This window comes from Pundamilia nyererei, unplaced genomic scaffold (genome assembly GCF_000239375.1).
Source record: "Pundamilia nyererei isolate P.nyererei 1_Seehausen unplaced genomic scaffold, PunNye1.0 scaffold00010, whole genome shotgun sequence".
NCBI lineage: Eukaryota > Metazoa > Chordata > Actinopteri > Cichliformes > Cichlidae > Pundamilia > Pundamilia nyererei.
Window position 1 is genome coordinate 3,586,503 of NW_005187411.1, and position 12,696 is coordinate 3,599,198.

Genomic DNA, 12,696 nt, shown 5'->3' on the forward strand with positions numbered 1-12,696 from the left:
CAAAGAAAAGCGAGGCACCAAATTTCCACATGCCGTTGAGCTCAGGTCTATGCAGCTGTGGATTCAACCTCTGCCAGCCCCGAGGATGCCCATTGATTTCAGTTCTATCACTATAAAACATCCAGTGGCTTAGAGTTAATTCCTCTATCTGCTGTGACACCTTGAAGCACAAATATTGAGGATGTTGCAGAAATACAGTGAGTGTGACTTCCAGTTTGACATGAGGAAGTGCTCTCCTCAGAAAGAGTTGATTTTTATCTTCCAAAACCGACTGTTGTTTTGGTGCTAACAAGGCACCAAGTAAGTAAGGAATGAAGGCAGCTGCCCCAGGGCATCAAGTCTCTGTGCCCTGGATTTCCTGGGCTACTGTGCCTGCAGGCAAAATATAATCTGGGCAAGCAATCATACCAAAAAGTTCAGAAACTGTCCAAATAACCTAGCTTCAGGTATATTCCCAGTGCTGACAAGAGGTGTTATGGGGAACTTACATTATATAGATGGAGTAGCTTTAAGTACTCACATTGTCCTCTCTGAGTTTATTAATGGTGATCTTCGCCTCCATGAGATGATTGTTGAGAACAATGATTTCCCGGCTGAGGGCTCTCTTTTCCTCCTCGTGGTGCTGTGACTAGAGTGTAAGAGAAAGAATGGACAAGTTAAAAGAGAAACTGGAGAAAAACAGAAGGAAAAAACCCCAAGGATGACAGAGTGGATGATAAGATGAGGGGCAGGAAGTGAGGGTTAGAGAAACGAGATAACGAAAGAGATGAGAGAACCAAAGTTGGAGGAGCAACAGAGGTAAAACAAGATTATAAAGGAGCACAAGAAAAATGAAAGGGGGAAAGTCATAAGTCACTATCAGCGTGAAGCTGGCGCTAGCACCAGGACTTAATTAAAAGAAGATTACACTTGCCAGAGCTCATATCATATCAATTACTCTGGGAGTAAGAGAAAGAAGCATGGAGGGGAAGCGAGCGAAAGATGAGAAAAATAAAGTGGGTGCAAGAAAGACAAATGAAACACTCCATTTCCAGTGATTACTGTCAAAGAAGTGCAAAATGACCCTGCTGTAGTGACATTTGAACCACACTAACAGCCGAGTTTAATGATGGCTTCTATGTCTCTCTCTCTCTCTCTCTTTGTGTCTGTCCAGTCAGCTCAGCAGCTGTTGGCCACTTAATCCACCAGCTTGCCACAGATATCACCCCTAATGATTTTGGTGGCCTGATCGCTCATCTAATACAATCGAAATTCCTTTACTTGCACGTCTAAAATGTAAAAATAGGAAATAATTCATTCTTGCTAAATTGGCGTGTGACAATCATTATTCTCAGCCAACAGGCCAGTCGTAACAACGCCATGATCTTTTATAAAGATTATGACCTGTGTGAGGGTATCGTGGGATCAGGTTCTTTAGCTCCACAAACTAAATGCATCTCATAACAATGATTCTGGCATGCAGTTAACACTTCAGCCTCCAGGGGGCATTATAGGGTTCTTTTGGCTTAGAAATTATGTTTTGTTTTTCTTATTCACATGTGTCACACTGGCATACACACATACACAAAGTTGTAACTGTGAAACCTGTCACACAGCACCAGCTGTCAAATGATACACTCACTTGGCCTCCCACCCTTTTTTCCCTCCCTCCTTCTAATCTCCCAATGGTGGTGATTGTTTTGAAATACAGAGGTGCAGCGCCAATCTAATAGGTGGCAATTAATGTCAGTTTAAGCAATAGAGCAGCATTGATATTCAAATCCAATTCTGTTACGGTCTCATTAATCAGCTGTCGAGACAAGCGCCTCCCCGCTGTTCTTTCTCCAGCTCATTACTCCTGCCTCCAGCTCGTTCTCACTATGTGGATGACCACATTAGGTACATTTTTAAGCTCAGATATTTAATTTGTCGCTTTCCTTTCTTTGTTAAAGTGATGTTGTGTTGGCTCAGAGACAATCTCCAGCTCAGATGTTAATATGACTGGTGTTGTGGTTTTACACATGGCTGCTTTTTATTTTTCCTTTTAAGAGTTACCGTACTCTGGACTTTAAAAACTGCACAATCGGCCTCATTTTGCAATACGTGACTTTTTAATGCGACTTTTTTTTTTTGCTGTTTTCCAGCTGTGCAACAAGCTGCAAGCAACTTTAGTAATCAGCTGGAGTTGTGTGTGTGTGCACCCCCAGTGAAAGCTCTGGCATTTACTAAGTTTGGTTTAGACTCCACCAGCTACTAGTGCCTGACTCCATCTGTGCTCCCTGTAATGTTGCACTTTGGGCATGTAGAATAGAAGGTGTTTATCAAAAGGCCTTTTCATTGAATTCAGCTGCCTAATGCATTTGTAAATTATGACGACTAGAGCGGCAAAGTAGAGATAAAAGGCAGCAGCCACACTGTGGGAAGCTTTATAGTTAAGTGATAATTCTGTGTGTGCGTGTTTATCACTTGTACATCAGTAATTTGATTCAGTGTTAGTACAGAAATATTGATTAGTGCATCTTTCAAACCCGTCTAATCGATTGACCGGAGGCTCGAGTGTATCTGCACTGTGATAAATGTTGTAATAAAGAGTAGAAAAAATGAATCAGCGCAGCTTTAATGTTAGTTAGAATTCAAGCCTGTTTCATTTACTACATATAACCCAATAGAACAGGAACACAGTCGCTATCATCGGCATTAAAAGGCATCTTTAATTTGCGATTCTTCTTAATGATCTTTGGGTCTTCTATTGCATTTTTGCTGAAAATTATAGGAAAACAGGGCACAGAGTCTGCTTAGAGACAAAAGAGACAGAGGGCATTCTTAACTGTATAGTCATCATTGATCTTGTGCTGTATTTTAGAGAGAAGAGGAAAATGGGTTTTTATTTTCAGAGTTCTAGCCAGCAGAATTTCAGCTGTGCACACTGATTTTTGCTATCTCCAGCAGTCACTTTGTGTTGGATACACATGGCGTTCTTATCTATTGGTACCACACAAACAAGGAAACTGCATCAAGGAGAATTAATATGCATATTCTGACAACCTTATCTTATTGATTGACCCAGAGGAGTAGGGAAGATATTGTTTCCCACCCTAATGCATTGCACAGAATTAAAGCATCTCTTTTTGTCTTTCAAGTTTCTTCCAATCATTCACAGGAATGGTTGACCATTAGTGGTCAAGTTTAAGGGTTTGTTCAGACGTCATCTTAAATGACTCCTTTAACAAAGTTATCTCCTCTCCCAGTTGGATACGTAATGGAACAAATCAAAAACTAAACTCACGGGGCACGCTTCAATTATTGATCAGGTGAATTGAGTGCACAGTGTATAAAATGAGGAAAAAGTGTTTTTCTAAGACACCCCGGTTTGTTTTATGTATTCTGCTGGAGATTCTGTCTCTTCGCTGGGCAACAAATGAAGCCTGAGTCCCATGAGATGCAATTACTGAGGACTTCGGTTCACAGAGGAGAGCAGAAAACTCTGCTCCATTTTAAATACATCCTTATTTTAAGAGGGAAAAGGAAAGAAACAAAGTAGATTTCTAACCTCATTAAAGAGGATTTTGAAATCAAGACACCAAAGATAACCACCACGCTGCTAAAAGCAGATTCTGTATGTAGCGAACACTTATAGGTAGAAGGAGATCTAAGAAGTTGTTCAATGGATACAATTAAAGCAGAAGTAAATCTCTGGGTGATCCAAATTGATTATGTTAAGATGAACTTGCCATGTGAAACAAACAATATTTATAGGAGGAAATAAGCCTCAGTTTCAGTCAGCATTTCAAAGACAAGGAGTTATTTTTAAATTGTTTCCTGTAGAACTGAAAAACCACCTAGCTTGGCGTATGTGGGTAATCCATCATGATACAAATTTACTTGACTATATTTTGGAAGTGTTCCAGGTGATGTGGAGGGGGATTTGTGGGCTACACTGCTGGGAAATCAAACCTTACCTATTATAAGAAAATACAGTGTACATAGAAAAACTAAAAATCCCTCCATGCAATTTCTTCCACTTATCCAATTCAGGGTTACGTTGGGCCGGAGCCCAGAGATCATGCTCACATTCGTACCTACAGCCAATTTAGAATCACCAATTAATTAATGTGCATTGTGCATGTCTTTGGACTGTGGGAGAAAACTGGAATACCCGGAGAAAACATACAAAACTCCATACAGAAGGCTCCAGCCAACCGGTGGAGTCTAACCCAGCGGATTCTTGCGCTGAAGAAACCACTGTGCCACCCAATATGTAATAAAAATGTGCTGAAAATACTTCAAAAATTCAGGACCTGTATCCTGAAACTGTGTCTGCTGAAAAATAGATGTGTTTTAGAACACAGGAGCTTTATTGCTAAGATGAATGAGTCTTATTCTTATCAGTTTATTTTACTGTCCATTCTGTGCTTCTCTCTTCCAGAATCAGTAGTAAATGGTGAAATGCATCAAAACTGTCTGGTTTCACTTTGATGCTGCTCTCCTACATGTAATTTTCACATTTTATTCAAGAGTTATGATTAATGGCTGTGGTGTTAATGGCACTAATTAGTGCACTGCAGACAGAGCATGGCTCTGCTCCCTGAAGGGCACAGAGTAACCCATACAGGCAGGTATAACACTCAGAATCGACAGGCTTTCTCAACCACCAGGACTATTATTCATCTGCTTCCTTTTACATGGTGAAATGTAATAATAATAATAATAATAATAATAGAAAGAAATCTCTCTAAATCAGGCATCTGTATGCACTGATCTTAAAAGAGATCACACTACACACCTTTTTGAAAAGCGTGACTCAATTTACACCATGAAGCACAGAAAATAACCAACCTTAAAAACTCTGTGATGGTTAGCTGACTGACTATCAACTACGTGACACCTCACAGTCATGTCTCCTCCAGCAGATTTCTGCTAACATCTTTGTCATGATGTTGATTAGTTATGGCATGTAGCACAAAGTTTTATTGTAGGGAAAAAAACTGCAAGGAGAGTAATTTAAAAGTCAGTACTGATAAAGTAGAATGTGGAGGTCCCAAAAGAGCGAGAAACCGTTTGTCAGCAAATAAGTTGGGGTGCAGATTGTGAAGTGCTATACAGAGTCACATAAACTGGGCTGGACTGAGTGATAAACTGAGAGCTCAAAAGGTGGAGTGGTGAGATAAATACTGAAGTATAAGTATTAAACTAGTGGCATCAAAATATATTGTTTTAAGTACCAAAAGTAGAAGAACCCATAAGCATTACCACCTATTTTGTTTTAATGTTATACCGTAATTGTCTTAATAGCTGGTCATTTTCAACTCAAGACTGATAAAATTGTGGTCCCCACTGGTTCCTTTATTAAGTACACCTTGGACCCTGTTTGCCTTCAGATTAGCTTTTTCTTCTTCATGGCATAGAGTCAACAAGGTGATGGAAACATTCATCAGAGATATTGGTCCACGGTGACACGACAGCATCATAACCTGTGATGTGAACCTCTCGTTCCACCGCATCCCGTTCAGATGACAGATGACTGTGAACTCATTGTCATGTTCAAGAAACCAGTCTGAGATTATTCAAGCCTTGTGACATGGCATGCTATCTTCTTGGAAGCAGCCATCAGATGAAAGGTACACTGTGGTCATAAAGTGGATTTTGCAATATTTGCCTCTGAGATGTAATGAAGTAGAAATATTTACATCCTGCAATGAGAAAAACCGAGACTGAGGTGATAAACAACGCACTGATAGAAAGCAATTATGGTTTAATGTTTTTACCTTTAGATTACTTATTATTTTAGTTGCTTTTACTTCCTGTAAAACTGAAGCTTTAATGCTCTGGTTGTTAACTGATCATAATAGAATGTGAATATAGTAAACGGTGGCTTTTTTATGTAAGTATTTATTTATTTAAGTCAAACTACAACAGACCTTTTTGTTTTGGGATGACAGTTACAGATGAAGAAGATGTAATCTCTGTTAGGAGTAAGACCTCAATTTCCTGTCAGTTTGTCAACGGAGAAAAGAGAAACAAGACTTTCAGCACTACGGAGAGCTCCTTAACAATTCCAGCACTATAATCCAGGATCATCCAACCAAATAAATAAAAGAAAAAGTACTCCACTTAAATAATATATATCATATAAAAACCTATATAAAAGCCTATTATCCAGTTATAAGTACTGGCAGTATTTTGAAGTCTACATTTCTTGTAGTTATTGTTTGTTCAGTATTTAGTCTGAATTTTAAAACTTTCCTCTGTTCTGAAGTCTGAGGGATATTTTGGGTAACACAGGCAAAAGCTTACTTGACTAACAATTGCATGCAAATATGTATTTTCTGCTTGCACCAGCACTGTCTGGGAGAGCCTCAAAGATTAATTTGAATTCCTACTAAACAGTCTAACAGTCACCAAGCTATAACTCATCTAACGCGAGGACTGTCAAAGCTATATTTCAGCAATGTCCTTCTTGATCCACGCTGGCTACAACTACTGAGCACAGCTATACCAATGTCATCACAGCCTACAACTTGCCAGTTCTTCCAGGTGTTAATCACTTGCTTTGCTCTTTATGAATTAGTTTTAGTCATCATTGTTTTTCAGTTGACCTTGCCATTTCAGGCTTCTCAGAACTTTTAATTACGTGTCTGATCTGACTGGAACTGCTTTTGTCACTGCCTGCCTGGTCTGTCTTCTACAAAGGAATATATCCCCCCCTTGAAATGCCATTGCATGACATGACATCAAAAGAAATAGCAATCCCAATAGGCCCTGTCTCAGAAAAAAAAAATCCCAATACTGTCTCCTGCCATGAAGACCGATTTGCTACACCAAGGCCCTCTGCTTGAAAGACAATGCCTTTGAAAAGAGTTTCACATGAGCAGAATGCATTGATGTGTGTGACTGTATGATGGAAACACACTGAAGGCATTTATGCTGTTCATGGCAGAAGTGTGACAAAGCAATAACTATTAGATCCAAACATCAGCAGTAATAGACTGCATATCATGTGGGACAGATGTTGGTGTAAGTGGCTATCTACTGAATATACAGCACTGTATTTCATGATTGCTCTGATTTATTACAGTTTTCACATCTCACTGATCCACTACCACGCATGACTAAATCTCCATTATCTGCCACAACCAATACCATTCACTGTAGCTTCTGCTTATTATAATCATTAAAAACAAATATGTTGTTGTTTGGCTATTTCTGCATATCTGCTAACATACCACTGGCCACATATTAAATAGGCGTAAACACGAGATGCCTTTTTTGGGGGGAAATTACAATACTGTGCAAAAGTCTTAATCCACCTCTCATTTCTTTAATGTTTGCTGAGAAAATGGAAAATAAATGCAGTGATTCATTGAAACATATTGAAATACAACATTGAAATGCAGCCTCATAATTCCATCACTTTTGACAACACACCAGGAACCACTGACTGAAATGCAGACCCAAACCCTGAAATAGTCTCCACCTTGTTTTATATCTATAAAACAAGGTGGAGACAATTTCATGGTTTGGCTGTAAACACTCAAAAATACATATTGAGAACCATTTGATAAAAAAAAAAATAGGATTCATAATTTTCAGATTTTCAGTCCAGTAGTCCAGTTTTTGTTTTTTTTGTTTTTTTGCAATTTTGCATAACTCAGCATTTTATCCATGTTTCCCTTCCTTTAAGAATGGTTTCTTTACAGCCATCCTTCCACTGAGACCAGTTCTAACGAGGCTTTGGTGAACAGAAGGTGGATCACCTGAAGGTGAATCCAGGACTTGACTTTTAGATACTGTTCATCTGTAGGAGATAATTGTTATTTTGACAGCTTCTTCTCTTGTCCTTTATGTTTCCGAAAGTTACTTCAAATTTTTGAAGTACACCATGAAGTACACAGCACACCATGTTTTTGGTGTGCCTGTTTGGGAATCACCTTGTTGGTGGGTGGAAAAAGCATTATTTTATTGATGTCTTCTTTTTGTAGAGACAAATATTAAAATAGGAACAAATTCAGTGTTTATTTGCAGCCAGTATTCACAGAACAACTTTGAATGCCCTTCAGAAAGCCTGGAAAACTAGTGCTGCAGACCACTTTTGGCTCCTTGGAAGCAAAACAGAAAGAAGAGAGGTGTGGATCAAAACTTTCACATTACCCTTCACTTGAAGGAAAGCGAGATGTAATGACATTTAACATAAAAAGTCCTGGTCAAACATAGATCACAGAGATTTTATAGAGCTAATTAAGCTAATGAGTCTCTTCAAGTCACTGTCTTTTACAGTTAGCTAGATCAAGGAAGTCTGGATAGACTCAGGGGTTTTCTAGTGGCTTTTATGAAGTGCTTTATTGCCATGGAAGAAATGACTTCTTGATGAATGAAAACAAGTTGAAATCATTTCCAGATGCTGACAGCAAAAAGTGACAGTTTGTCTGTTGTTAACCAGCTACTGAAGTAAGTTAGAATATTTTTTCTTATGATGTTTCCAAGGTGTATAAAATGAACTTTCAAGCTCATCATGTCAGGAATGCCAACTCTTTAAAAATCTCAGAAAATGTAAACATTTCCAAATCCAACACAACTGGATGACATTACTTCATATGTAATTGGAGAATCTGTTACATGATCAAAAGCATCAAAGCAAGTTGATCTTACAATGAGACTCCAACAGCCTCATAACAACTGAAAGAAAACGGGCAAGTTAAGTGCGAGATGAAAAGCAGCTGACTATAGAAATACATTTTTATCTCCCTATTTCATCCGCCGAGGCTCGATAACCTTGTTGCTACTTCTCTAATAATTACACAGAATCTTCTTCTATCAGTGAGTGTGCTGCACAGACAAGCCAAATGGATCAAACCTTTGATGAGATAACAATCCAGGCTAATCAAGATACTGTAAGTCTGTCATAAGACAGGCCTTGCTGTAGAGCTGGCTCATCTTTTTCACTGATTCTGGCTTTTAAGTCCTAAAGCTGAGGCTGGGAAAATACTTGGGAAACCTCTCAACCTGATGCGATTGGACAGCTGCTACTGAGGTGACTAGCACAGCAGTTAGCTGTAATAGTTTTCTAACAGGGTTGCGAGGCAGCTAAGACCAATTACTTTGGACATTGATTGCTCTCCCTGTCTTTGATCATGTAATTGCTTTGAGCGAGATGAGAGTGGTTCTGCTGCTGAACAGGTGTGTTGAAATCGATTGCAGCAGATTTCTCATTTCTTAGACGAGAGACACAGAATGGCGAGCGTAAATGTCATCATCATTCATAAATTATCTGGTTGTATAAGATCACACTGTAGTTTATTGTTGCTACTTATTATGATCACTGCATTTGAAGATCTGAAGTCCTTGCATCTTGTGTTTCTATACAGGCTGCTGATCATGACTCCAAACATTTAATAGAGTCATTGATTTACATTTGAACACACGGGTGTGGATATTATTACACTTAGTTTAGACTGTACAGCTACAGACACAAAAAAATCTGCATTTGCATTCATACTTTCTGTTGACTGGCATTAGGGAAACATCAAAAACAACGTCAGACAATAGCTTTATCAAGTTTCTTGACACATTCACCTGGAAACTTTAAATTATATTTGGAGCTGAAACAAAAGTCTTGAACCACCCCCTCATTTCTTTACATTTGGCTTCCAAAGAGTCCGACTTTCTTGTAATATTTTACAGTGGTGGATGAGTAGTTCTCCAGGATTTCTGAAGGTCTTTTAGAATTTTTATTCAGACATTGGCTACGTTATCACTCATTTTCAGTCCAGTCCTTGTACCAGACCATATTCAAACAATAGTTATTTGTGTGTTAAATCACTGGTCTACGATCATCACAGCTTGACAGACCTAAAATATCATCATCAGTTTTACAGCCCTTGAACTGACAAAAGTAAAGACATCACCCACAGCCTGCCATGTCACAGAAAAGTAAGATGGTTAAGTCAATGAGCTGTGCCTTTGACTGAGCCATTTGCATTTCTTTGTAATGACAGTAGACTGACTGACTGAATGTCAAAGAACAGGGACATGTTGTTGACATTCTGCTTGTTTTTCTTAAGCTATTATTTGCTAGGTGGTTTAATATATGTGTGTTTTCAGAACGTACACTTAACACTGAATGAAAGGGAACAGTTTTGAGTTAAAAAATACTTTAATTGATTCAGATAATGTGAGACAACAGGACTGTATGTGGCTTGTGAACCTAATGACTAAATCTCGTGGTCTATACTTCACAGAACTGTGACTCTGAGTGTGTTTTTCTTAGGCTGAATTAATTTGGGATAAATCTTCTGCTGTGCCAAACTGATGAAAAAAGACAATTTCTCCAAAAATAAAATAAAGAAGAAATGAAACTGATTATCATAAAGCAACAATAATGTTATATTGTCAAATATATTGTGGCATTTCTACACCAGGGAACAATATAATAAAATTAAAAGAAACAAATCTAACAGGAGTTGCACTAGACAAAAAACAAACAAACAAACCAACAAACCAACAAACAAACCAGCAGCGCAATTGGAACCTTGTTTGTTGTTAGACAACATTATAATATTTGGACTGATCTAACTGAAAAGACAAGAAATTGTTAAGGATACAAAGCTGAAGCCTCAGGAAACAGATACTGGTAAACACATCGCTGCTGCTGTCTTTCTACAACTCTAATCTATGACAGGAAGAAGAAATTCTGAAAACCCCCCAAACTATAAGTAATGGTCTCCTGGTAACAGGACTTGATGCTCTCAAGGAGAGGATTCCAGGTCAAGCTTTGGGTCAAAACCTGCTTACTGCGTACATGTGTGTATACAAGTATGTGGTTGAGCTCACAAATCCCCATCACTGTCATACATCTTTTATGAGAGTCTTAGGGAGACCGCTGTGGTACTTACATACACCATTAGGATTCTGCACTTCGTGCTAATATCAATACAAACAGGCACAGCGGTCAGGAAATGTGAAAGCTCAGAGGGAGAGAAAGAGAGAGGCTGAAAATGTAGTTATGCAGCCTGAAGGTCGAACAAGCCCATTTATATTTATAGCTCAAAAAAAAAAATGCACATCCTTTACTTAAGTCACAGTAGAAATACCCGAAAATGGACATTTATCTGCTGCAAGTTAATGTTCTGTTATTGCATTTCATTTGGTGGATTACACAGTAATTACTGATGCATTAATATGTCAGCGGTCGTTACATGTTGCTAGTTGATGGAAAAAAACAAAAATACTCTTGATCTTTAACAGAGTGTCGTATTTTATGAATGGATAACCGTGTTTAAACCTTTACTCCAACTTTCTTTTATTATGGGTGAGCAAATATTTTACATAAACACTGAAATTACCAAAATATGTTTTTGAAAACATGAAAATATTAGGGTGAGAAGCATTGTGAAAGGCAGGGAAGGGGAAAGCTACCAAGCCACTGCAAATGTGTCAGCGCACAATGAGCATGTACTCCAGAGCCTAAAATAAGAGTTGTTTAATTTAATTTTTTAATTGGACATCTAAACATCGTCTGTCTGCAGGAGTAATGTATAAGCCACTGTTTTCTGTTGGATATGAATCATAGATAAACTAAAGGTAGAACTTAGCTCCTTAAGCTAAGTCATCACAACATAATATCTAAATATATTTGTCTGGAGCTACTTTGTGCCACTGCCCAGCTCTACTGTGTTTTTGTCCATTTCTACTTATTTTCTCAGCATTTTGAGTTAAAACATTTCAACATACATAACTTCAAATTTTGAGATAACGCCAAATTTTGTCTATTTAAAGTATTCTGCATTTGTTACATCTGTACATCATAATTTACTGTAATATACATGCAGAATATTAGAGGTTGCTTTTTTAACGTCAGTATTAACAATGATAGCAGAACCAATGGCATCAATGAATTCCAGTCTAAGCATAGATGTAGTGGGTCTCATTAAACTGAACTGTCATGATTTAGACCCAAGTTTGAGTAATATCAACAGAGCACTTTGGTCTTAAAAATGAAAGTGTTCCTATGCTTCCACATTTTGTATTATTTAACAAAATCTTTTGCACATAAAGTTACATCTAATCCTAACTGGCGAATTCGTTTTGAGATTGGGTTGTTTCCTACCTGCGCTGTTAAGTCTGTTTACATCAAACTCTGGTATCTTTTCTTTTTATTTATATATATATATATACACACACACACACACACATTAGGGATGGGTATCGAAAACCGGTTCTTGCCACTGTTTCAATTCCTTGGAATTGTTTGCCATTTTTGCAAACGATTTCCTTATGGATTCCAGTCGCCCCGAATGACGTCACCACGTTGCGGAGCCTCATTTACCTGGCAGGAAACACGGCACCTAAGCGGCTCAAACGCTCAAAAGTTTGATTATACTTTATGAGAACGGATGACAACAGGGCAACTTGCAATACTTGCAAAGTAGATATTTCATTTAAGGGAGGAAACACTACGAATATGCAAAAGCATTTGCTCACAAAACACGCGATGACCTTAAATGAATGTCGGGTTTTTAATTCCGCTCCGGACTCGTGAATCTCAACCCAGCAGCAGCGGTAACGTTTGCACGTCCTCTCCAGTTAATTTGGCAGGTAAATAATCAACTAACAGTGCATATTATGTTAGCGCGATCTGCCTTATTACAAAACCTGCCATTACTGTGCATTTAGGTGACCATGATGAGAGAGACGGACAGAGTCTGGCTGCCTCAGATGCTG

The 12,696-nt window shown here is 38.4% G+C and overlaps 1 protein-coding gene across 2 annotated transcripts in view; it reads right to left on the reverse strand.

Moving 5' to 3' along the window:
- Positions 1-12,696, reverse strand: part of begain (brain-enriched guanylate kinase-associated) — a 56,960-nt gene that overhangs the window by 8,859 nt on the left and 35,405 nt on the right. For both annotated transcript variants that reach the window (XM_005723862.1, XM_005723863.1), the window contains one exon: positions 521-628. In XM_005723862.1, the coding sequence (XP_005723919.1) occupies positions 521-628 (108 nt within the window). The remainder of the gene's footprint in view (positions 1-520; positions 629-12,696) is intronic.